General features: G+C 46.3%; 1 protein-coding gene across 3 annotated transcripts in view; it reads right to left on the bottom strand.

Moving 5' to 3' along the window:
- The window catches only part of MAST1 (microtubule associated serine/threonine kinase 1), a 1,484,042-nt gene that overhangs the window by 403,642 nt on the left and 1,054,005 nt on the right, over positions 1-26,395 (bottom strand). For all 3 annotated transcript variants that reach the window (XM_069604134.1, XM_069604135.1, XM_069604136.1), the window contains 2 exons: positions 20,808-20,940; positions 20,328-20,493 (listed from right to left, as the gene is read on the bottom strand). In XM_069604134.1, the coding sequence (XP_069460235.1) occupies positions 20,328-20,493; positions 20,808-20,940 (299 nt within the window). The remainder of the gene's footprint in view (positions 1-20,327; positions 20,494-20,807; positions 20,941-26,395) is intronic.

The following is a 26,395-nucleotide window of genomic DNA, read 5'->3' as shown; positions in this document are numbered from 1 at the left end:
GAGCGTGACCTTGTCTTGTGACAATCGTGAAAGGTTGTTTGTACGACAGTGCCTGAAGCTCACTCACCCTCCGTGCTGATTTGATAGCTACGAGAAAATCTGTCTTTCATGTGAGGAGCCTGAGTGGGCAAGAATGCAACAGACCGAAGGATGCTCCCATTAGAAATGTTGACATCAAATTAAGATCCCCAGCTTCCACTACGAAATAGGTACGCAGAAAAGTATTTGTAAGACCCTTTAGGAACTGCATCACAGTGGGAACCGTAAAAAAGTATTCCTGCATAGGCATGCACTTGAAGATGAAGAGACCCGCCAAATTTCCTTTGAACGTCATAACCTGTAGACGCTGCCTGGCAAGATGCAACATGAACAACAGGGCCGTTGAAGGTTCCCACAGAAAAGGATCAACACCTTCGGCACTGCATTATATGCAAAATGTCTTCAATCGACAGTGATACAGTGCCTTTTGTTTCCGGTCTTCTAGTCAAAAGCAACACCTTCATAATGTCCTCAGGGAGATCCAAATCCCTATATCTTAGCCTTTCAAAAGCCAGGCATGCAGGATGAGCGTGCCCACTCCTAGGTGAAGAACCAAGCCTCCCTGTTGCAAGAACAGCGCAGTTCTCTGGGAAGACGCAGTGGAGGACAGATGGTCAAGTCCAAAAGACCTGGGCACCATGTTATTCTGGTACTATGTGGGACAATTAGGATCATGGTTTCTCCGTACCTCCTCAACCTCCCAATCACTCGAGGAAGGAGAGGGATGGGTGGGAACGCATACAGCAGTGGAAAGTTAAAATCCACAAAAAAGGTGTCCCTCAGTGCTCCATTCAAAGGAAATTCCCTGGAGCAGAACAGTTTGCACTTCCTGTTGGAAGTGGATGTGAACAGATCCACCTGAGGGGTCCCCTAAAGCAGGGATTTAGTATATTGGTGATCCATATGCAGACCATCTTCCAAGGCATGGCCAATATTGTTTTGTCTGCTTCTGATCCGGTGAAGTCCATTCTGCACCATTACTCTTCTGGGCATTCAGGCATGGGCTTGGAAGGGTATTCCAAAATATGGGTAGGGGACGCCATTCCCAAGGGAAGTGGATCACTTACATGTTGCTGCAGTGCTCACGTTTCTGCCACTCACGAAGGTGACTGTAATCCACGCCAGGTTTCCCAGGGCATGTGAATGGAAGCCCGAGAAAAACCCCATCCACCAACTGGTCAGATTGGTCAGATTTCCATGACCTATCAGGTTGGTAGAGCGGTTTTTCAAATCGAATGTTTCGCTCGCCTCTCTGTGAAGTTCAGGACAAAGGGACTAATTCTACATGCTAAGTCAGCAGCCGGACTCCAGAGATTTTATCAGAGGAAGAGGAGCTTCGTCCAACACTGTTGGTAGGTAACCTGGGTGTTTCATTTACAACGTTGCCACTGTTTTAGTAATGAGGGAAGATAATTGGGTCATGTTTAGTGAAGGTAGATTTAACCATGAGCGGTTTGGGAGGAGAGCTGTTTGGGGAGAGGGAGTGTTTCTTTTGCTCAAAATTCATTTTAGCTTGATAAAAAAAAAAGTGTAGCTACTAGCTCAATCATTTTTTTTATTTTGATTTGTAATTGTTGGGCTGTGGATGAAGCCCTGCTCTGGAGGCAGCGCGCCATCAGTCAGGTGGCTGTAGGGCCTCATGCTGAGCTCTGTGCCCGTGAGCCTGAGAACACGTGTGGAGTGACAGCATTCCTAGATGGCTGCAGCTCCCTGTCCGATCTAGCCACCTGACCCCAGGCCCTCTCACACTTGGAAATCAAAAATCGGGATGAAAGCCCTTGTCCCCCAAACCTGGCAGATAAATATCACAATGATCAAACTATCATCTTTCATATAGCACCAATTTCTCTGTTAAAGCGCTGTAATAAATGTTATCTTGTCAGCCAATTTATTGGTTCTTATTTTTTTGATCTCAGAAAAATGGAGGATTGAGTCGGGCTTCCCACGGAATTGCAATCGTTTTCCATGCAGTCTGTACGAGCGCTTAACTACCTGAGCAATGGGTTCTATGTGACATTTCTGCATTTTAAAGGCCGAACACAAAATGGCAGTTTTTTCCCCCGTTTTTGTGTGGCCTTTAAAATGTCAAATTTGGTCTGCAATCACTGCAATCAATCATGCAGTGGAAACAACTTGATCTTCTCAGAAAAATAAGTAATAACGAGAAGATTCCCGCCCTGAACATTCTTCGTCCAATCGCTGTAAATATCAACGCAATGGCCCTGAATAAATGGAAGGACTTCCTCGAACAAGAAAGGATAAGATATGATATATCAATTGAAACTCTACTTTGCAGACCCCAAAGATCCAAAATCCAAATTGCAAGACTGGACTGGATATCAACGATAAAAGAAAAAGATGGATACAAACTTACGTTAAATTGTAGCACCAAAGTTAGAGCCTTAAATGTGATCCCTCATTATCTTAACCTGTTTCCTGAGCACCTCATCCGAGACACCTTCATACGGCTTCGCCTCAATGCTCTTCCAACACAACAAATTCCTGGGATACGAGCACAAAAAACTCTTCGAAATCAGACATGCAGGTACTGCAGGGAAGAAGATACTATTGAAAGTCTCTATCATCTATTAATGCAATGTCCGGCCTTAGCAGATGAACGCATTGCAGTTGGCAGGCTCTACATGAAATCTAACAAATCCATGGACCCTGAGGAACGATGGGCACATATACTATCTGGCAACAACAACTCAATGACGACTGCGGTTATTCATTTCTGGCAAGCAATCCAGACACAAGTAATGTCTGGTCATGGACAAATATCTCTCCATGGATAATCCATGTAAAAATGTTAAAATCATTTTGTACGAAATTATGAAATGAGACTAAGACAAATGTCAGGTTTAAAGATATAAACCATATGCATTTTAATAAAAAATAAAAAAAAAATGTCAAAATATCACATACCTCACTTCCTCGTTCTTTTTCCCTCAAAGCTCCCTTTCTCTCCTGCCAGTGGCTGTCAGCCCCTGCACGCACTTGTGTGCAGCAGGGGCATGTCAGTTCAATTTAGAAAGACTGCTCTGTGCGGTCACTGAGTGTACTTTATAAACCAATCTTTTTTTCCCGATCATATTGAAACTACTTATTCACTTGATACCGAGCAACGTTGCCTGCAACACCACATAGTAACAAATCCCACCTCGCTATCCGAGTGCTGTTGAAAGGCGTTAACCCACCCAATGGAAAGCCATTTACACCAATTAGAAGGGTAAAAGGTTGAGACCATCCAAGAAGGATTTCAATCTAGAGTTTTCAGGTTGTCAACATGTTTGTTGGGGAGGAGTGGCTTGTTTCACAGGTAGGGCTCACTCCTGCTTGTCTATTGCCTTGGTACTCCGGCCTACAAACTGAGTAAGTTATGGCTCCGGGGGGATAAACCACATCATCAATGTTGTTTGGAAAGCCACATCCCGCTGGTCATGAGGTGCCAAAGAGCGTTGTAACCTAAATTCGTGATTTCTCAGTGGACTGAGCACCTGCTTCTAGGATTTACTAACTTGTATGTCAAAGCTTGAATCATCGCTTCAATCCTCTGAGGTCAATAAAAGGATTGCATCAGACTAATCATTTTAACACCAATTATGTAACCACCTAGAGACAGTGTACTTTGAGCTTTGTAACTGGTAAATTCATTACACGCTTTATGAATGGGACTTTAGGTGACAGCTTGTTAAGCAGAAGCATTGAAGAGGAACCAGTCACATATCCAGCTTAACACGAAAATGGCACACAAAGAGATGCTCAAATGGGTCTGTGTTTCATGGGGGTCCTATGAAACGGGGCCTTTTCCCTTTATAACTGCAGCCTTTACCAATTTTGTAGAGTGCTCGTTTGACGCTGGCGTGACAGCTTTGATTGCACATTTACTAAAAATTAGAACGTCTCAGAGAGCATCAGCAAAGTTAAAGGGCAGGGAGGAATTCTGGTTTGAGGTAAAACATGAACCAAGCACTCAATTCCTATCCGTAGATATCCCAGGAGTAAAGAGCATTCCTAATCTTCTCATAGCTCATCTCTAACAAAATGCATTGAATGAAAGCTGTATTGCTTTGCCAAAAAATTACAACACCCATGTGACTATCACAGGTTTTCCTGGATAGACATCTAGTCTTGAAAGTAATACAACTCATTGGTTTGGAGAGCATATTTCAGATTCTATGTCAAGAACGCAGGTGAGCATTATGCTTCAACTTCTTTCATTCTTACTCTTCAGCAGTTGTAAATCTTTAACTTTCCTCTGTTTCTTTTAATACCATTAGGAAACTACAAGTCCCAGTTAGTCCTTTACATCTTGTAGTTCTTCCTTCTTTCTGGACCAAGTTTCTCACCTCCTTTCTAGGTTCAGTCCTCTTTTTTTTCTGCTCTTTAGACAGATAAGTTCAAGAGATCAAAGAATAGTAATATCACAAAGGACGCTAGCGAGGATTGTTAGCCTCCTCCATTCAAGCCATATTATGAGGACCGTTACATTACACAGCCCTCTAGAGGCTCAAAACCAGACACCTACATCAGGGTTTGAAGTATCATCAGATTATTTCCGTAGATCAGGAGGGGGGGGAGCTGGAATGGTGGCTCCGGAGCATGGAAGCATGGAACGGTTGTGCCAATTTTGGAGAGGTGCCAGAACTAGCTATAGAATAGAATGCCAGCAGAGCAGGCCGGGGAGCCACATGCGGGGCAGTAAAAAATCTGGTGAGACACCTACTCAGTGCTTATTCTCCATTAGGAGGGAGAACCGAAGCGTTTATTCACAGATGGTGCAAGCTATCCGGCGATGCTTGGGCAATGCATACAGCTACAGGCTTCCAACTAGAGTTTATAGAGATGCCCACGGAAATACACACCTGTGCCTGCATTCATACATCCCAGAGAGAATCCCAACTGCTAGTAAGGGAACTGCAGCAATGCGCGAGAAGAGAGTCAGAGAGCAACGACTTAGGGACACCAACCGTTATAAGCAACATGTTCCTAGTCCACAGAAAGGACAAAGTGAGACCTATGTTGAACTTGAAGGAACTCATGTGTGGATTGTGTACAGACACTTCAAGATTAAGGGGAATTCACTTGCTCAGGGAAATTCTCAGAAAAGACGATTGGCTGGTCCTAATAGACCTAAAAGACACATACCTTACGATTCTGGGTGCACGCAAGCAGAGGTCATGGCTAAGCTTTAGATAGGGGGATCAAATTTGGAAATTCAAGACTCTGCCCTTCAGTCTTTCCTCAGGGCCATGGGCCTTTACCAAGTTGATGAGACCTGTTGCCATGGTGAACAGAGAGATGCATAAGGACAATAGTATCAGGGACTGTGGACGGTCCTATAGGAATGGCCACTGGGTCAGCAATATCCTCCTCGCCACTTGAAAAACAGAGCTCCCCCAAAGTACCTTTCTCCTCCTCACCTGAAGAAGACGAATAGTTGAGCTTCTTCCATGTAGGGTGTTGCACTTGAGTCTTCTTTTTGGAGAGCAGATACGGTCTGCCGCGAATGGAAGCCACTGTGACCCTTTTCAGGGAAAACCACGGTGACCCCTCTCCGTGACAGCCAATAGTATGAGGGGAAAAAGCCACCAGGCACAAAAACCCTCGATGCCGATGTAACTGGACAGTGGAAGACGGTCCGTAGCGAAGTCCAAGTCGGGTGGAATACAGATATCTGGAGGAGAATACAATGGAAGTGAGAGGAATGCAGGCGAACAGCAATGGTAAACAGATGCGGGAGGAGCGAAAAACACAGGGAGAACCAGGAGGAAACCAGCCGAAGGAAAGCAGGTAAGACGGGAACAGGAGAGGAAAAGGGGGACTGGAAGGGATCAGAGAGGGGCGAACAGGTTGCAGAGGAAGTAGAACTGGGAGCGCTATAGCAACACGGGAAAGCACAATGGCAACGCGCTGAGCCGGCGAGAAGTGAATAGTGATATACTCAGGCGGCGGTCATGATGGAAAAAGACTAGACCGCGGATACTCGTTTCCGAGAAAACGTTGCGGAACAGTCTAATGGCGTCAGAGTCTCCATGGCCGCCAAACTCGCCAAGCGCCTGTGGTCGTGACAGTATGCCCCCCTCGAAGACCTCTTCCTCCCGGTTTGCCCGGATGTAGACTGTGATACCGGGACAGCAAACGGGGGGCATGCATTTGTGTAACCGGTTCCCAAGTATCCTCGGAAGAGGGGTAGCCCTTCCAGTGTACGAGATACTCAAGGCGCCCTCAATGGTACCGAGAGTCTCAAATCTGGGAGACTTCGTATTCTTCCGAGGTAGAAGTGGGTAGGATCATCAACTTCGGTTTTACCTGTTTCCTAGCGTCTGGTACAAAAGGCCTTAGGAGTGAGGAATGGAATACCGGATGTATTCGTTTAAGGGTCTTAGGTAGTCTTAAACGGAAGGCAACTGGATTGATCTTGGACTCAATCTCATAAGGTCCGATGAACCGTGGAGAGAGTTTGGATGGACGGACCCAACGGGGCAAAAACTTGGTGGACAACATAACCCTCGTGCCCTTCTCCCAAGTGGGTACTTGTCTCCGATGTCTATCGGCTTGCTCCTTATTCCATTGACTGGTCTCCCTTAGACTCATTTCCGTCATGTCATGAGCTTCTTTGAGCCGGTTGAGGGTGGTCTCCAAAGACGGAACATTAGCCTCGTTCCAGGCTGTAGGAAGAAAGGACTGGGGATGGAATCCGTAAGTACAAAAAAAGGGCTGATGCCTGTAGCGGAAAGCACCGCATTATTGTAGGCAAACTCAGCTGTAGGAAGTAGGGCCACCAAGTTGTCTTGTTGCTGATTTGTAAAGCATCTCAGATACTGTTCCAGCGTCCCATTGAGTCTTTCGGTCTGGCCGTTTGTTTGGGGGTGGTAACCCGAAGAAAGGGCTCTTTCCATGCCCAAAAGTTTACACAGGGCCTCCCAAAATCTACAGGTGTACTGGGTCCCTCGATCAGACACGATCTTCTGGGGTAATCCGTGCAAACGGAAGATATCTTTGAGAAACACTTCTGCCATCAGGGAAGCCGCCGGTAACCTGGACAGGGGAGAAAAATTAGCAAGCTTGGAGTAGGAGTCCACAGTAACCATGATGCAAGTACAACCCTGAGAGTTTGGTAGTTCAACAATAAAATCGGTGGAGATGGACTTCCAGGGTCCTACAGGAATGGGGTCTTGCTGTAATAGCCCCAAAGGACTTTGGGTGGAGTACTTGTTCTGTTGACACACTAGACACTACTGAACATATCTCTGTGTATCGGCCTTCATGTTTGGCCAATGAAAAGAACGTTTGAGCAGTTCCAGCGTACCTCTTATCCCTCGATGTCCGGCAGTCTTGGAATCGTGACACCACCAGAGAACCTGTTGGTGATGTTTCTGAGTAGGGAGAAACAACTTCCCGTGGACGAAATATAGTCCATCTTTAACACAGACTGGCAGCCTGTTAGTGTCCAAAGAAGACACATCCATGGAGGCTTCTCTTACCTCCTGCATAAAGGAGGTCACTGTTGAGATTCTACGCGTATGCAGGAACATCAACTCCCTTCTGTAGGTAGGGCTCCAGTCATCCCTGCGGGACAAGGCGTCCGCAATCTGGTTCTGGGTACCCGGTATATAGGTAATGGAGAAATGGAACTGGGCAAAGAAGTGTGCCCATCTGGCTTGTCTGGTATTGAAGCATTCCTGCTGTTTGAGGACTTGTAGGTTCTTATGGTCAGTACGTATCTGGAAGGGGTGAAGGCTTCCTTGAAGCAGATGTTTCCACTCGAGGCAAGCCAACTTCATGGCCAGGAGCTCCCTCTCGATGACTGAATAATTCCTTTGGCTTGTGGTTAAAGTCTTCGAATAATAAGCCACCGGGTGTTCGGGGCCTTGGTCTGATTGGAGAAGAACAGCTCCTACGGCGGCTGCTGAGGCATCAGTCTCCAGGATGAACGGCTTCAGTTGATCAGGCTGCTTAAGAATGGGTGCCGAGCAGAAACGTTGTTTCAGGCAAAGAAAACTGTTCTCTGCGGCACTTGACCAAACAAAGGGTTCGGAAGTTTTCTTCAATAAGGAGGTGATGGGAAGAGTTAGTTGAGAAAACTCTGGAATGAACTTCCTGTAAAAGTTTGCCAGTCCCAAAAACCGTTGGATCTCCTTGACGGAGGTGGGTGATGGCCAACCTAGGATGGCTTCGACTTTTTTGGGATCCATGGTAATCCCCTGTTCAGAGATGATGAATCCCAGGTAGGACAAAGAAGACTGGGAAAAAATACATTTCTCCGGCTTGACAAGAAGACGGTGTTGTTGTAGTCTACGTAGTACCTCTTCAACTTGGGAAACATGTTCCTCCTGCTTGCGGGAGTAGACCAGGATGTCATCTAAGTAGACCACGGTATTCTGTACCAAAAGATCCGAAAACAAACGATCCATGAATCTTTGGAAGATCGAAGGTGCGTTCACCAGGCCAAACGACATTACTTGGTATTCATACAGGCCGTAGGGAGTGCGAAAGGCAGTTTTCCATTCATCTCCCGTCCTTATCCAGAGTAAATGGTAGGCATTGCGGAGATCGAGCATGGTAAATATTACCGAGCCCTGAACAGCTTCCAGGATCTCAGAAATTATGGGCATGGGGTACCGATCCTTGATGGTAACTTTGTTTAGACCCCGATAGTTGATGCACGGTCTCAACTTCTTGCTGTCTCGCTTGGGTATGAAAAACAATGAAGCTCTGTCAGGTGACTTGGAAGAACGGATAAGTCCGTTAGCAAGATTGTCGTCGAGGTAGCGCCTGAGTACTGCCTTTTCTGATAGTGAGAGAGGATACATCCTTCCAAAAGGAACCAAGGCCTGGGGAACTAGGTCAATACCACAGTCTTCTGGTCTATGTGGTGCGAGTTCAAGGGGGACCTGTTCCTGGAATACTTCCGAAAAGTTCGAGAAACAACTCGGTGTGCAATGAATAGAGCTCTGCTCCGTGCCACTTACCGTCTTAACGGTTTCGTGCTGGGGTTCTGGTAGGCATTCCTTCTGGCAATATTTGGAATGAAAACTCAACAGATTGTTAGTCCAATCCACTGTTGGATTGTGCTTCCGAAGCCAACCGATACCTAAGATGACCGGAAAATGTGCAGTAACAAATTATATCGAACAGGATCTCCTCCTTGTGTTGTTGTATCGACACTTGTACTGCTTCCGTGGTATGGGTGATAAGCCCGGAGCATAGGGGTGTTCCGTCCACCCCTGCGACCTTTTGATCCTATTTCTTAGCGATTCTAATTAGACCTACCTTATCGGCCCATAAGGTGTCCAGAAAGTTACCAGCCGCGCCACAATCAAGTAAGGCTTGAGTGTCAACCACTTTGTCTCAGAAACAGAGTTTGACTCCTACAACCATTAGGCGCAGATCTTCAGAAGGAGTTTCGGAGGTGACAGAGTGTAGTGTAGGAACAAGGAAGCGCCCCTAGGTAGTCCGTCCCACAAGCTACCCAGGACGTTCGTTTCCCGACCTTCTGGGGGGCACATCAGGGCAATCTCTAAACAGGTGGACAGCTGAACCACAATACAGACAACGGTTTTCATCCCGTCTCTTCTTCTTTTCTTCAGTGGTTAAGGGGGACCTGGTGGTGCCGATTTGCATGGGTTCATCTCGGGCAGTCCGGGTTGCAGGTGAGGAGGCAGAAGTGTGAGATTCCTGAAATGGGGTTGTGGTACGGCTTTTCTTCCTTTCATTTCTTTTCTCGGTTAAACGGAAATCAATCTGTAATACAGCTGCTAGTAGATCCGAGAAGCTGTCCGGATGAGGAATCCTGGCTAACTCGTCCTTTAATTCCTCCCGCAAACCCCTACGGACGATCGTGTACTGCGCTTGTTCTTGCCAACCGGCTTCCGTAGCCAATTTCTTAAATGTGGATATGTAGGAAAGCAGGTTGGAGGTACCTTGCCGCACATCCAGCAAGTCTTCACTGGCAATATAGGCACACTCGGTCCTTAGGAAGGTTTGCTTCAGGAGGTCTTTGAAGGCGGCATAGTCCCGTAGGACTGGGTCTGACTGGGATACCAACGGGGTTGCCCATGCCAAGGCATCCCCAGTTAAATGGGTGATCATGAACCCCACCTTGGCATGATCCGTGGAAAACGCATTGGCTCTGAAGGTGAAGTGTATATTACAGGCTTCAAGGAATTCCTTTACCTTTCTCTCCGTGCCATCGAACTTCCCTGACACCAAAGGTAAGGGGGGTAAATCTGTAGATTGTTGTTCTCTGGCAGCCACTCTCTGCTGCAGTGCTGCATTGTCGGTCTTGAGTGTCTGGACCTCAACATTGAGGTTTTGGACGGCTGCCACTAACTCCTGCAACTGCTGTGGCGTGGCCATAATCTCTTTCTTTTGGCGTTGCAAGCTATCAGGGACTGTGGACGGTCCTATAGGAATGGCCACTGGGTCAGCAATATCCTCCTCGCCACTTGAAAAACAGCTCCCCCAAAGTACCTTTCTCCTCCTCACCTGAAGAAGACGAATAGTTGAGCTTCTTCCGTCTAGGGTGTCGCACTTGAGTCTTCTTTTTGGAGAGCAGATACGGTCTGCCGCGAAAGGAAGCCAACGTGACCCTTTACAGGGAAAACCACGGTGACCCCTCTCCGCGACAGCCAATAGTATGAGGGGAAAAAGCCACCAGGCACAAAAACCCTCGATGCCGATGTAACTGGACAGTGTAAGACGGTCCGTAGCGAAGTCCAAGCCGGGAGGAATACAGATATCCGGAGGAGAATACAATGGAAGTGAGAGGAATGCAGGCGAACAGCAACGGTAAACAGATGCGGAAGGAGCGAAAAACACAGGGAGAACCAGGAGGAAACCAGCCGAAGGAAGGCAGGTAAGACGGGAACAGGAGAGGAAAAGGGGGACTGGAAGGGATCAGAGAGGGGCGAACAGGTCGCAAAGGAAGTAGAACTGGGAGCGCTATAGCAACACGGGAAAGCACAGTTGCAACGCGCTGAGCCGGCGAGAAGTGAATAGTGATATACTCAGGCGTCGGCCATGATGGAAAAAGACTAGACTGCGGATACTCGTTTCCGAGAAATCGTGGCGGAACAGTCTAATGGCGTCGGAGTCTCCATCGCCGCCAAACTCGCCAGGCGCCTGTGGTCGTGACAAATAGTCTACCTAGACGATATCCTGTTCTTAGTGGAGAACAGAGAGGTATTGGAAGAACAGACCCAGTGGGTGAGGGACAGTCTAGTATCCCTCGGATTCTTTATAAATCAGGAGAAGTCAGACTGGAAGCCAGAAAGGCGACTCTAGAACTCCCTGCAAGGAAGAGTGAGGAGAGTCAGGGGGATGTTGAAATAGAAAGCAATCAGGTGCTCAGTTTTAAGAAAGTGCTGGGAGACTCACTAATAGAGGCAGTGTCTCAAGGGGTTAAACTCATACAGGAGAGATTAGATCCTCTGAAAGACACTTCTAGGGATCAATAGCAATAACACCCAGAGTGATAATGGGCCTCATTCTAAGTGTGCCGGTCAGTAAACAACAGTGCTGGTAAGCTTACCAGCACCATTGTTTCTGGAACGGCACACTACAACTCTGCAGGGTGGGTGCGCTCACGCGCGGCAGGTCAGGCCAGCCTGGCGGGACGGCACCCACCTGCATAGTTTTCACAGAAGCACCAGCACCATTAACAACAGTGTCGGTGGTTCCGTGGTCCCCCTTCTCATAGTCTATGGGAATGGCCATTTACAATTTGCCGGTGTCTGTCTTTACGGTCTGCCGCGGTTGTAATCCCCCGCTGTTACCGGGAAATCAGGCACCAGTAAATATTTATGGGTCCGGTATCACTGGCACGGTTTTACGCTGGACCTATAATGAGGCCAAATATAAAAGACACGCCTGCTGTAGTTACTGTGATGAATCAGTAGTGATTCCCTTCAAAACCTCGGCCTGGGACATTCCTCATGTGGCCAGGATAAGGCAGACACTTACTAATCCCGACCCTGGGGGTGGTGTTCTGCGGGAGGAGCACATGGGGGGAGGAAACAGGTCAGGAGGAAGGGGTAATTTCCCTGTTTAACTTTCCCCGAAACCCAAGTATTTATATGGCTTATTGTAAAGCAGAAATAGCTAAGAAAATGTACTTTGTAGTTCTGGACTTTAAGTCCCATATTTCCCTTGGGATGAGCAGGAGTGATGCAGAGGAACACAACTGTAGTGATCAGTTAATTAGTGAAGATTGTCCAAACTGAAGGAGACTGGGTGGTTTAAAAGGCCCTCGCAGGTGCAGACTGTAGAGAAGCCGAGGCAGAGGAAGCAGTGTATGATTTCTGGGCCGTGTCGTGGAGGCGGAACTTAGAAAGCAAGAAGATGTCAGGACCACTGAGGGTCCTGAGAGGGTCAGTGCCTTCCCTTATCCCCCTAGCAGAGGTTGTGCAGCAGAAGTTCGGCGTGGTGGAAATCGAGAGATCTTCAGAGACTGGGTCACGCAGGAGACTCTTAAGAGCTTGGGAAGCTCCTAGTTGGTGTGGCACTGGTGAGAGCAAACAACAAGGAACTGTTTGCCAGGTCCAGGAGAGCCAGAGCAAGAGCGACTCACCCGGTGAGTTCTCCACTTGCAAGTGGTCCCGGAGCACTTGGGTGCTGCTTGTGTCCCGGAGCGCTGGCTGATGCCAGGTCAGCCGCGTTGTTCGCGTGTGAGTGACAGGCGCTACTATTGAATACCAAACTATCAGAATTCCACGGAGGTGGCGGTTAATGACACAAAGTAGCTGCGATGCGCCTTTTCTGAGTTTGTGGAGATTCAAACAACCCAGTGGGGAAACAATATTACAAATTAAAGCATGCAAGCAATGCCAAAGCCCAAAGAAAGCTAAACATGGGCAATTCGAGATCACAAAGCATTGCCAGAAACCAGAGGGAAGTAATAAGAATCCAAGGGTTGTAGGTGGCGTTGTTCATATGTTGAGAAGAATGTGCCTGATTTAAACTCACATTGACAAAGTGAAGGTAGCCACAGGAAAAAACTGTATGCTAACTGCTGTGTTACCATTGAAGCAGAAGGGAAAGAAAGTTGGCAAACAGGCTGCCCTTTCTGGAATGAGCTATCCAGGGGGAGAACAACCCCAATATGGATTCACGTGAGTGTTCAATTTCCCCGAAAGCTGCTAACACTTTGAATACCAAAGAAGACTGCTGATGTTATTGTTATTCTACTTTGAAATTTACCCATGAAGCACTTTTCTGTTCTGGTGGTTGAAGAAGTAGACAGACAGTTGGGTATAACCGTAGGGCAAGAAGTGATTGCCCAGAAGAAACCTGGTGAAAGGATAAGCCAGGTAGTAGAAGGTGCAAGTGCTGAAGAGCAGTACTAATAGAAAACAACATGTTGAACTATGTCAGTTCTGGAAGAGTTGTAAAAGCTGGCTGGCGGAAAGTTACAAACGCTTTCTGCAGTTAAAGTTGTGGTGGTTGGCTATGGGGCCCAACATGGCCGCCTGACTATCAGGTCCCAGCACAGATTTCCTGCAGGAGCATAAGAATAGCCCACCTAGTCCCTCAAACCAGTATACCCAACAATCAATTAAACAATTATTGGATTGACCAGAGTGGTGGAAAAGGGGAATTGGAGAAAATAACAAACAGTCAGGGTAATACTGGAGTCCTTAACTGCTTGACATCTCGGAACTCTGGATACCTGCGAATGACCTAGTAACAATTTAGTTCTGAATTTAACTTCACTAACTTTTTTCAATATGTACCTTCCCAAATTCCCTTGTTACCTGACAGTCTCTGTTACTTTACTGAAAGACTCTTGAATTAATAAATCCTTATAGTAACTTGCTTTCCTTAGATGGATTCTTTAAGATTTCAATATCTTCATATACAATAAGGATGACTTCAGTGTTGTGTAGAACTTCCTGTCATTAAGCACATAACTTGTATTGAATTCTACTAACTTGTATAATTGCTGTGTTTACTTATTGATCTCTGTGCTTCATGAAATTCAATGGCTTGCCTTGCGTGAAACAACTGGATCTCATTTTCGAAACTTCTTCTGTACATGAATTACGTCTTATTACTTCTTAAACAACTTTCAGAATTAAGATCAACGCAAAAAACAATCCTAACGTAGTAAATTCTATATATTGCAGGATTTCTCATAACGTGGGCTACCTGGACTTCAATGTTGTCTCTTGTTCGCACTACTAAATATGATAGATCACTGAACGCTGCCCACTTCTTAAAGCAGCTGATCAAGTGAAAGCTGCTTATTTAATTTTCACTTAGGCGCAACGCAGTCTGAATTGTACGCCGCCTCAGGATCAGAAGATTCTCCACAGAACCGACGAAACGAATTTCGCAACACCTGCAATAACCTCCTGGTCACGTCGCGTTACATTTTCAGGGTCCTTTCTTCTAAAGCGGGCAACACGCGATAGGTGCACAAACGCTTTCTAATTACATCAAATACACTTTCCAGGCCGCGCGCAAGCAGAAAATTCAATTACATATATGCCGACACGCGCACAATAAAACAAATGTTTCATAGTACATTGCAATGCTTTTCCGTTCCAGCTCTTGTTTTCATTTATTGTTAAATTAACAGTCTTTGACTTTTCTTCAAAATTATGAAACATTAATGACAATCCAAAGCTGAACTTGAACTAACTTAAATTGTGACATAAAAACATTTTCTCACAACTTTGCTTTGTATATTTTCAGTCACTTATCTGAGTTTTCTTTTCTCTGGCTTTCTTTGAAGACTTTAAACTGGTACTCTGTGATTTCTTTAGTTTTCCTTCAGATTTCTCTGGAGCTCTAATGCGCTGTGACCATCCACTAACAGATCCTGAATGAAAGCAGTTTAGAACCTTTTTTTAGATTCCAAACTGCATCACAGTAGTCATAAACCAATAGCCTCTGAACAGGAAGTGTTCCACCATCTTGAGCTGGGACAATAGTTGCTGGCTGATGTAATGATTAAGTCTTTTCAATGAAATTAACCCTATCAAGCCACTATGAACACCTGACTAATTCTAACCTAATGCCTTCTGTTACCCTGGGACTCAGCCACTCCGCGATCACTGTGGCGCTTCAGCTGAAGTGGAGCGGTTCTTGTCCTCTACAGCACCAGGGACGGCATAAGCTGCGACGGCGGGGCAAGTTTCTCTGTGAATATGGCAGAATATTACAAACAGCATCCCCTTAAGAGGGCGCGTGGTGAAGCAGGCATGTTCGGGGCGAACGGGCCGCAATGAAGAAGGAGGGCTCTGGTCCTGCATGAACACGAGCCGGTAATGCACCAGGAGAGCTACTCTGCTGTGGCGGCTGTTCTACAAGGCCGAAGATATGCAGGCAAGTGAGGGATCGCGTTCAGGGTGCATCTGCCATCCACGTGCACTGAGCTGAGTGACACATTCCCATGGGGCCTGCGGTGTGGCTTGCAAGCACTGAGCGCCTTAAGCAAATCCCCCGAAGCTGACGTAGGGACCAACCAATTGGGGAGGGAGCACTCTACGCTGTGACCTGCTGGTGATAAGTATGGAGCCCTGCCGGTTAGACTTGCGGCAGTGATCGGTCCGGTCTTGACAGTGCTGTGTCATATCTCGCAGGCGAAGAACTTCAAGCTGGCACAGGGCAGGGGACGCTATAGATGACGGTTGGTCACCCGAAGTGCCCAGCCAGTGCAGCAGACCCAGAGAGCGGTCCTACGGGAGTAGGAGCTGCCTGAACAATGAACACTGTTAGTCTTAGAAAAATGCGTGCGCAGCAATCAGCAGCTGAGGTGACGATTGGAAGAAGAGTCCCCGTCTGAGTGGTGTGTGTCACTGGGGATTGACAGAAGTTGTGCAATGGGTCAGTGCTTGTGACCTGAACGGTACCCTTGGCTGAGTCCCCCCTGTGCACAAGCTCTCCTCACCCGAGCTTTCCGAGTCGATGGTATCTTGCAGGCCTCGACGTGCCAGGTAGTCTCTCTCTTTCTTCTGGTGCGTGGGCTTGTCACGGAGAGAAGCCACTGTGGCCGCTGGGTGAGAACAGCGGCACAGTGACCTCCTTTCCGGAATCAAGCCAGAAAATACAGGGAAAAACCCGCAAGGGAAAAAAAAACCCTGATAAGAGGTGTCAAAACTTGTCCCAGAAGGCCAGTTGTTCACAGATGAGGAAGGAAGCGAAGGATCTCCAACACTGAGGGTAGTGGCCCTCAAAACGTCCAAGTCCAATGGTAGCACTAGGCCTGAAGAGCAGGCGGAGAAGGCAGCAGCTGACGGCTGAGGTGGAGGCCAAATCGTCCAAGAAAGCACTGCGGAGAAGCACGGGAGGAAAACCCCACGCTGTCTGGACTCAAAGAGCAAGGGAAAGAAAAAGAGAGAGAAAGAGAAAGAGAGACAGAGACCGAGACCGAGACAGAGACACAGCTGGCGCCGCCCAGGGAAGGCGGCGGAGAGAAGCGGAAAACAAAAGTACGGTGTTCCGGGGACAGGGACACCGGAGAAAGTAACCACGGGGAAAACTCCTGAGTAATCCCAAAGCGAGGTGCAGAGGAAGAGCGAAGGACCCAGAGTCGAAAGGTAAACAACAGAAGGGGTTGCAACGCAACAACCTGCCGGGAGGCGGGGATTTAAATACTCCCGGCAGCGTTGCGTCCCGCATTTGGAGCGGCGGCTGCGAACACAGAAAAGGGACTAAAGTAACCTTCCTCTGCGTCTCCTCAAACTCCAACGCGGAAGAAATCGCCAGTCACGGCGATGGCCGCGACTGCGAGTGACAGTGCTGAACTGAAGCTTTGCACAGGGGGCACTTAGTTTTGAGGGCATGGTCAGTGGAGAGGAAAGACCAGTAACTTTGTTTCCTCTGTGCACACGATCAGGAGGAATACCCTATAGCCTGACACTTTACGCAGCATCTCCAGCAGCTGTAGTGTGACCTGAAGCACACACGACCTGGCTGTAAGAGTAGGCAGACTTAGGAGTAACAAGGTCAACAGGCAAGAGGTGGACCCACCTAATGCCACAGGAGGGCGGATGTGGCAGTGCAGATCAGCGCGTCGAGGCAAGCGTGATCCAACATTAAGCACCTTCTGATCCTCTCTCCTGCAGATGGTGACATTGAAAAAGCCCACCATAGCAGAAGCAGAGCTGGTAATAAGGGATAAAGCTACAGAGAAAGTGGCTACGGGTACGCCCGGTGGGCTCTCCAAAGCAGACCTTATCGACTGTCAACAGAGCCTCAAATTGGAGGTGATAGAGGACCTGACCCAGTCTATACGGGCAGAGATGAAAATCAACTCAGAGGAATTTAAGAAATGAATTGCAGACCTGATCCAAAACAGCTCAATGCACGTGTGGGAGACACTGAAACGGCGCTGCAGTCATTACAGAAGGATGTACTTCATCTCCAGGGAGAGCTCGCCAGCACCAAGCAAGACATGTCTCTTCTAGTGACAACTGTAGAAGATGTGGAAAATAGACACCGGTGGTAGAAATCTCTGCATAAGAGGGACGGCCGAAGGAGTAGAGGGTGCCGACCTCCGAGGCTGAGTACACCAAGAATTCAAAGCAATAGTTCCGGAGGCAGCCGCAGAGGGGAGAATATTGGATTGTGGCCATGGAGTTGGCCCACTTAGAAGAACCCTGCGGGCCCAACCAAGAAACATAATTCTGAAATGTCACTCGTACCACACCAAGGAGGAGATACATGCATTGAGAATGCTGGTGTCCATTACATTTCAAGGCCAAACTCTACTAGTCTTTCAGGTTATAGCAGCACTCACCCTACAGAAGAGATAAGCCTTCAGGCAGATTACGGGAAAACTGCAAAAAGGAGGGGATCGCTACAGGTGACCCTTCCCCTTTGGCTTCATGTTTGATTGGAAGGGGGGGAGAAACAAGATGCATGACTCCAGAAGATGCGGCACAGTTACTGGATTTACAAGTTGAGAGTGAGAAGGGTGAACTGAGGGACAAACGTTGGTCTAAGATTCCACCGCGCAGGCGACCGCGCGGACTCAAGGAGGCTAGAGAGAGATGAGACTCGCAACAGCAAGATGCTTGACGAGAACGACACAGTGAGATGCTTACGCTGGAGGAAGCTTTGTCCTCCCAAGGGGGCACCGAATTGAGGGCTTAACTGCTACCTAATGAAAGGGTGTTTGGAGGAGAGGAGGAAGGTGGGCTTCCTCAATCTATTGCAACTGATCTTATGGTGGGAGAATGAGACGGGGGGACGGGTCATGGGGATGGGTGGATGGGTCCAAATTCAAAACGCATGAAAGCACAGGAAGGGGTAGAGAAGGGCTGGGGAAGCACATTCCAGTCACATGTACTATTGCGTAACTCAACAGCCTTCAAAGTCCCGACATAAAATGTAAGGCGCCTCAATATCCCGCAAAAGAGAGGTAGGCTACTAATGGACCTTTTGCGTTTGCAAGTGGATATTGCGTGCATACAAGAAATACACCTAGTGAGGAAAGACACGCATAGGCCCCACTCAAAAGACTTCCCACATCAATTATTTTCGAGCGCAAAGAACAAGAGTAAGGGGGCATGCATACTAGTGAACAAGCGGGTGCAGTTCAGCCTGGTGAAGACCATGTCAGATAAAGAGGGATGGTATCTCTTTGTAGAAGGGTGGTTCAATGGTGCGCTTCTCACAATTGCCTCAGTTTACACGCAGAAAAATTGCCAAAACGAGTATTGCTGTGCAGTGTTACAAGAACTGATTGAATTTGCTTCTGGGGAGGTGATATCAACATGACTTTTGACCCCAATTGGGATGTCTCCAGGGGCACGTATATGGCAACAACTCAACCTTCCAAAGCTCTCATGAGGCAGTATGAGCAGGCGGGGATAAACGATATATGGAGACAATCCATCACGGAGTGCGCAAGTTCTCCTACTCGCATGTGCACAAATTGTATTCTAGGCTGGATTACATCATGGTCGGAGGGGATCTCTATCCGAGTTAAGGACAGCAGAGATGGGCACAATCACTCACTCAGATCATGCCCCAGTGTCTATGTCTTGGGATCTGCAACCAAGGGAACATATATCCTCCTACTGGAGGCTAAACCCATCCCTGCTTAATGACCCAGTATGTAAGAAGGAGACTGGTGAGAACATAGCAAACTTTTTCAAAGAGAATGCTCATGGGGAGACCGGAATAGAGATACAGTGGAAGGCATTTAAGGCCTTCATTACAGGAGTGGTAACATCTAAGGGTGTGGGGCTACGCAGAACACACGCTCTGGAGTTAAAGCACCTGTTAGCACAGATAAAACAACTAGAGGCACAATATAGGAAATCTGGATATCGGACGGTCTATAGAAAGCTTCAAGTAACAAGGAGTCAGGTCAATATGATAGAGGTGAACAAAGCGGAATTTGCCCTACAAACAGGGGAATAAGGCAAACAAACTGCTAGCCTGGAAGCTTAAGGCTCGAGCCATGGGGGATTTGCGCACATGCAAGGGGAGCACTGTCACCTCAGAATAGGAGAAGCGAAAAGGAATTTGACCGCTTCTATAGTGAGCTCTATACATCTGACCCCCCAGAGCTGGAATAGATAAGACCCCTTTTTAGGAAAATGTAAACTATCAAGGTTGAAGTTAGAGCAGAGACAGGTTTTAGAAGGGGACATAACAAAAGAAGAGGTCCTAAAGAACATCAGTTCACTGAAATCTCGAAAGGGCCTGGGGCTGCACGGCTTCTCCCCAGAATTCTTCAAGACCCACTCAAATGCTCTCCTTGGTTGCTTCATGTGTTATTCAACACAATCTGGAGGAAGGGTAGGGTCCCGGGTTTGATGGAGGAAGCAAGGATGTCAGTGATCCCTAAGGAAGGCAAAGACCCGGGGCTCTGCTCTTCATACCGTCCCATTGTGGTATTGAACATTGATGGGAAGCTTTATGTCAAGATCCTATCAACTCGACTGGATAGGACCTCCAATACTTGGCGACGGCCGAGCCACCAGGATTTGTTGAAGGGAGAAAGGCTGCCGAAAACACTAGTCGACATTGCACAAAAGAAAACGATCCCAGCGATGCTGGTAGCCTTAGATGCCCAATAGCCAGGGCATCAGCTATGGGAGGGGGGAGCATAAAATAGTGCTATATCCCAATGATATTCTTTTGGCTGTGTCAGAGACGGAGATGTCACTTCCACCAACACTTGACTTTTTAGAGGAGTACAAAGCTGTTTCAGGGTTCAAAATAAATCTCGATAAATGTGAAGCTTTGAATGTTTGCTTGGGGCGAGACAGGGTGCAGAGACTGCTGGGCATATCTCCCTTTAGGTGTCTCATCCAAATACATACCACTGATGACCTGTCCAAAAAGCTCTTCTGGCGTGTCTCCAAAAAAGGGCACACATCCCACCAAGAACTCGTAGAGGATGATTCCCATTGCCCACCAGTCCACAGGCTTCCCATAACCCTGGCGCAAGATGACTTCAGGAGCTATGTACTCTGGAGTTCCACAAACCTGAAAGAAAACAAGGACAGGGCCCATCAGTGGTAAGTAAAACATTCCATCTGCTGCAGTGTGCCACTACATTATTGTCAATTTTACCAGATCACATTCCCTGTGTACTTCACCTACCTAACCTAATTCGATGTTTCTGCATTGCAGACACTGTAACCCTTCCTCGTCCTCACTTCCATACAACCCTTGTATGCTCTTCTGCATTCATTATTATTGTTGATTCTTCTTCCTCCATCCCACATTGACATTTCCCTTCACATTGAGACAGTTGTTTGCCTCCCACAACCCAGCCTTCTTTTTCCCTTAGAACCAACCTGTTTGTCCAGAAACTCACGAGCGTCCTTCTCAATGTGCCCCTCATAGAGGTTTGTGGTCAGGCTCATCAGACCCATCTTGGAGAGACCAAAGTCCGTCAGCTTGACATGACCCATGGATGTGATCAGCAAGCTGTGAGAGGAGACAGATAAATGCTCTGAAGCCACTTATAAACATGATGGTGATCGAGGGAAAAATCAGAGGATGAAATAAAGGATAGAAAAGGGGATCAGGAATTGAACATGACAATCTGTTAATAAAAAACAGACAGTCTCTAATAATCCGGACCTGTTTTTATGTTAAGAAGCAATACCATTTTAACTTAAACCACAAAACATAGGGCCTTTAAAAGGTATTTAGATTAACTCCACAAGTTACTTACAATGGAAATGTAACTTGATTTTCCAAAATAAGATTGACTGTGAAGCGTGTCTAGATTATTCTACCATAGGACCTCACCTGTAGTCTTTTGTTGCCCTCAAAATAACTATATCTGATTATGTTTTTTTACAAAGATAGCAAGATAGTGATTATATGTAAGAAGAACATCCTGCAGATTTTGATCACTGCTGCACATGTGCCTGCTGAAAAAGAATGTTGTTTTATGTTTGCAAACTGCTTCTTCACTTCATGCTATTTTAATTGAAATCCAGAGCTAGTGGATGGATCCCACAATAGGGGTTGTTGCTTGATTGCTTCTGTCTATTCTTTACGTTCAATGCAGGTGTTGCAGTTAATTTGGACTGGACTATAGTGAAATGGTGTATTCCATGTTGTGTATGGTTGGACTGGACTCTATTTAAATGGCCATTACTATATTTTGAAGAATGTTCCTAGCTATGTTTTGTCACAAAATGCAAGGTTTACAATAGACTTTGCCATACACTGTTATATGTGAAAGATTGTTTTGGTGTATGCTATTATTTGCAATTTTTGTAATTTATAAAACTCTTCATTTTCCAAATGTCTTACTGTCTTGTCCTTCTCTTGCCACTTATCAGACATGTCGCTCTCCTTACAAAATGGTTTTCCAAACTGGTCAAGAAAAAGAAGGCTGTGATTGGTTTGGCGGGTGAGGCATCATGAATCCCTTCCAAGTTATATTCATGAACAATTTTGCAATGATGAAAAAGGAGGTTGCAGGGTCATAGGGGCCAAGGGGATACACAGACTCAAAAAAGCGGGCTAGTTGTTGAATACCATGTAACACCATGCGCCTTGAAACACTTGTGTATACACACGTTATAAATGCCATATCATATCATATCATTGAGCACACAGGCCACGTTTGAAAAATACTTTACTGGGTAACTTAAACATAGGAAGCAACACAACTAACTGTCCATACAGTCAGGAGGCAGGCTCACATGGAACCAGAGCCCACCACTGTATCTCGTTCAATGTGAGCCCACCACAGGCTTTGGATCGATGTCAGCTCTCTAAGGATCATTCTTTCTCTAGTGTGCAGGTATTTCAGCGCCCAGCAAGGATTGCTTCCTCTTTTGACTCAGGCTTAAGCTAGAATCTGGGCTAGAGCTCCAAGCAGTCACAAGGCAAGATCTCTACACTGCAGGATCCAAGACTAAATAGCGTGCAACCCATACCAATCTCCAATCTCCAATCTTCATTCAATTCTCTTTCACTTCACACGCTGGAGGATTTCTTCCCCTATTTCTCCGATTACTCTTTAGGGGTTATTTCTTTCCTTTCCTACTTTCCCTTTCCTTCCCCCAATCTCTCTGAAATAACAGTCTCTTCCTTCCCTGCTATTACTCTTTAGGGGTTATTTCTTCCCTCTCCTACTTTCCCTTTCCTTCCTCCAATCTCTCTGGAATAAAAGTCTCTTCCTTCTCTGGAGGGGCTTCCTCTGCCTCCACTTTCTCTAGCCATGCTCTGCTGTTGTTCCTCCCCTCTGCCTGCTCTTACTATTATTATTTATTTATTTACTTGTATTTGTGTTTGGTTGTGAATAATCTCGACATACATACATACAATTAATTATTTCACAATTACAAGTTTACACAGATAACAATAATAACATTCATATACTAACATTGTTGACTGGTCAAACACAAATTAAACAGCTTAAAAAGTACTTATATAACTTCAAAATTTTGCAAACAAATATATATTTTTTTAAATGATTCTTTATAGTTTGGTATTTTCTATGAAACGCCTGCTCTTACTATTGTTACTTCTACAACATTTGCCTCCTGTGGCTCTTCTCATCCTTCCCCTGCTCTTATTCTCTAACTTCTCCCTACTGTTATTCTTCAACTCACCCTCCTCCAATTTATCTGCTGCCATTCTTCTCCTCGTCCTCCTCCAGCTCTTGCTCGCCCTCTTCCTCAGCATCCCTCTGTTGTTGTCCTTCACCTCCTCCAAACTTTCAGTCCTTGATTCTCTCTCCCTGGACACTATCTTCTTGGAATACCCTCCTAACTTTTCCCACATGCTGCTGGCCATGCCTCCTTTTATACCATGCAGCTATTAACACTTGGTCTTAAGGCCTCCCTGATTAGTGACCTAATTGGCCACTTAGTGCGGCTGCTGGTGATTGGTCTTTGCTAATTAGAAGTCTAATAGCTGTGGCTCCCCAGCCTGAAGCACCATCTTGGAATCAGTTGAGACAATCAAGGCCGCCGCCTGCCTCCTTACGGCCTCTCTGCGTTTACTGCAGCAGACCCTTGACTCACCAGGAAGTCCCCTGGCAGTTAAAGCTCCCTGTTAAGACCAGCCGACTGCTGGGTGGTACATTGTGTGAACAGCAAATGTTGACTTTAGCAGCAGCACCTGATTATGGATCGCTTCCCATCCCTACATAATCTGTACAGCTTTGTGGGGTTACATAGGGGTGATGGATAGCTGGGAAATGGGGCTGAGAAGGCTGAAGCAGGAAAGAGGCTGGGGGTTCATCGTCTACCACCTCCAGGGACGACATCTGTAAAAGAAATAGATGCCTTCCCTAGCCCCATAGCTGTCGCCTAGAGACTCCCCCAGAACTATGATCTATGACTTCATCACATACCATTGTTGAGCGTGTCTTGATAACAACTCTGCTATCTCTTAATGAAAGCAACCAAAAGATATTTCACTACAGAAAAGCATAGACAGGAAGGAACTGGAATGACCCAGCAGAAAAAACATGTTGCAAAACCATGTGAGGGGATGTGAGAGCCTAGTGTGAGAAATGTGTCCTTGAAAGGTTTTGATCTCTTTGGAAGGAAAGGTAAGGGAGGGGGCAGACCCCTCAGGAGTGTTACAAGGGGGCAGTGGAGAGATAGTGGGCCTGGGGAACTTGTTATATTTTATTCATTCTAATTATGTTGGGATCTGCCTTGAGAGAATAGAGTAGACCTAGCTGATTTGTGTGTCTGGAGGGTTTGGAATATGTGTATATATGTGTGTGTTGGCAGGGTTTTTCTAAGCCAGCTGAGCAGGTAGTCTGTGTTGGTCACAAAGGGGTGGATAATTGCCTCACTGAATGTAAAGGGTATTCCCTTTTACTTCGACTAGAAATCTTCCCCTACATTTAATGAGTCTACCTTCACTTCACCAGACATTTACTTTGTCATGCATTTGCTTCTTCATGTCTTTACTTCGTCTGCCGCTTTACATTGTGAAAGTGTCAATGCATGTGGTTGAGGTTAGCAAAAGGTTAGGGTTGGAGTCAACGGGTGACACAATATGGGGTATCCCCATGTAATGACAAAGTTAATGCTAAAGGCAAGTGAAAGGAGAAGTAAAGGTATGAAGAAGTAAATGTGACTAAGTAAATGTATGGCAATGTGAATGCATGCAAAGTAAAGACAAGCATCCAATGTAAAGGGACCTGCTTCACAACAGAAACGTTAATTTCTTGAGAGAGAATGTAAGATATTGTTTGTCCAGGAAACACACTACAGGATAGGACAAGAAATGGAATTGAGATTCAATGTCTTTTTAGGCGTCTTTCTGGGCTTCTCAACCAACAAAGAAAGCAGCAGTGCAAATATTATTGTGTAAAAGTCTCACAGAGGGTAGATTAATCATGATTAAAGGTTTTTTCAATGAGCTTTTGCTAACCTTGGAATGTTAGTATGCCGCGAATCAAGGGCAAATGGACTATATGGATAAAGCTTTAGAACAAAGCAAAGGCTGGGCTGATGGTTTATTGATCGCTGGCGTGAATTTTAATCAGATGCCTCAAAAGGCAATAATAGACTGGCGAAAGAGCAAGATCCTCTTAAGGAATTAGAACCCACGCAATTTAGTTTGACACGAGGTATGTTTGGCCTTGTTGAGTCCGGATTGGTGGTGAACAGTCAGAATCGGAGGAAAGCATTCACTTTTAAGATTATGGTCTTATTCATGTTTAGCCAACTAAGTGGATCAAGGATGGGTGAGAGGGTTTGCTGTAGTGTCTCCAGAAAATGCTAATACAATTATACTGGAAAATGGGACAACAAACTAAACAAAAGAATTGTCAGAATCTTTAGAGAGATTGATTCCTGTGTTACCATCCTGCAGTGTGAAGATGCCTTCATCGATTCCAAGATATAAATCTTGAGTACTATGACAAAGTCACAACTGAAAGGCTAAGAGATTCTGGGAGATGAGGATGCTTTCCCTGGAGGCAGTACACAGGAGATCCCCCAGGCCCTCCAACCCATCCCTGGCTTTGTATGCATGAGTATAAGTGGGGTCAGAGATCCATACTGTGGTCCAGAGAATATGACATTCACTCAGAAGAACAAATGTCTTGCCTTCGATAATGTTCTTTCTGATGGATATTTGTCCCACTGATTCCTCATCTTAGATATATTTCCCTCACTTTAGCAGATCTCGTAAACTTGTTCAACAGAGGGGGCGCTGTGAGGTACTGGTAGTAAGGTCCCTCAGTGCTCTTCATCCTCGTGGCCAGACATGACGTCAGTGTCTGTATGAGTAACTAGCACCCCACCCAACATCCTCAGTTCAATCATTTTTTGCCTTTGATAACCCGTTTTAGTCAATTCATTTTCACACAAGGTATGTTTGGTAAAAGAGACACTGAAAGAAAGAGATGAAGGGAGCTCTTTAATTCAGGGGCAAGATATGAGGGGTGGAAGGAATCTGTGGAAGGAACATCAATCTGAAAGAACATTGAAGAAGGTAAGTATTTTGTTCTGAATTAAATGTGTGCTACTACATTGCACCAGTAAGCACTCCGGATCACATGCTCCTGTACCACAACCCCCTACCTGGCTGCTTGCTGAATCCTGCCTCCGTTGCCCTACAGCTTGACTGCAAACTGTATCCTCTTCCGACCCGATATGTGCATCTGCATTAAATTTCCCTACTAGCCTGCTTTCTGCTTCCTGCTAGTGCTGAACCCATAATTCCTCTTTAAGAGCACCTTTAACATCTTAATCCTCTATGTTGTGCTGTATTTAGTGCTTTTTGGCACTTTCAAATCTAGGTGTGCTTTTTAAATCACTGCATCCTCCATCTTGTGCTGTATTTAGTGCTTTTTGGATATTTTGAATCCAGGTGTGCTGTTTAATATGTGCACTGATTGTCTTCCTTGCACACCTCCTCCTCTGTGCCTGCCTGGCTGCTAGGCCAC

This window comes from Ambystoma mexicanum, chromosome 3q (genome assembly GCF_040938575.1).
Source record: "Ambystoma mexicanum isolate Mex_15411 chromosome 3q, UKY_AmexF1_1, whole genome shotgun sequence".
Classification (NCBI taxonomy): Eukaryota; Metazoa; Chordata; class Amphibia; order Caudata; family Ambystomatidae; genus Ambystoma; species Ambystoma mexicanum.
Note: the sequence above shows the minus strand (reverse complement) of the source record. Positions and strands in the feature narration are given on the sequence as shown.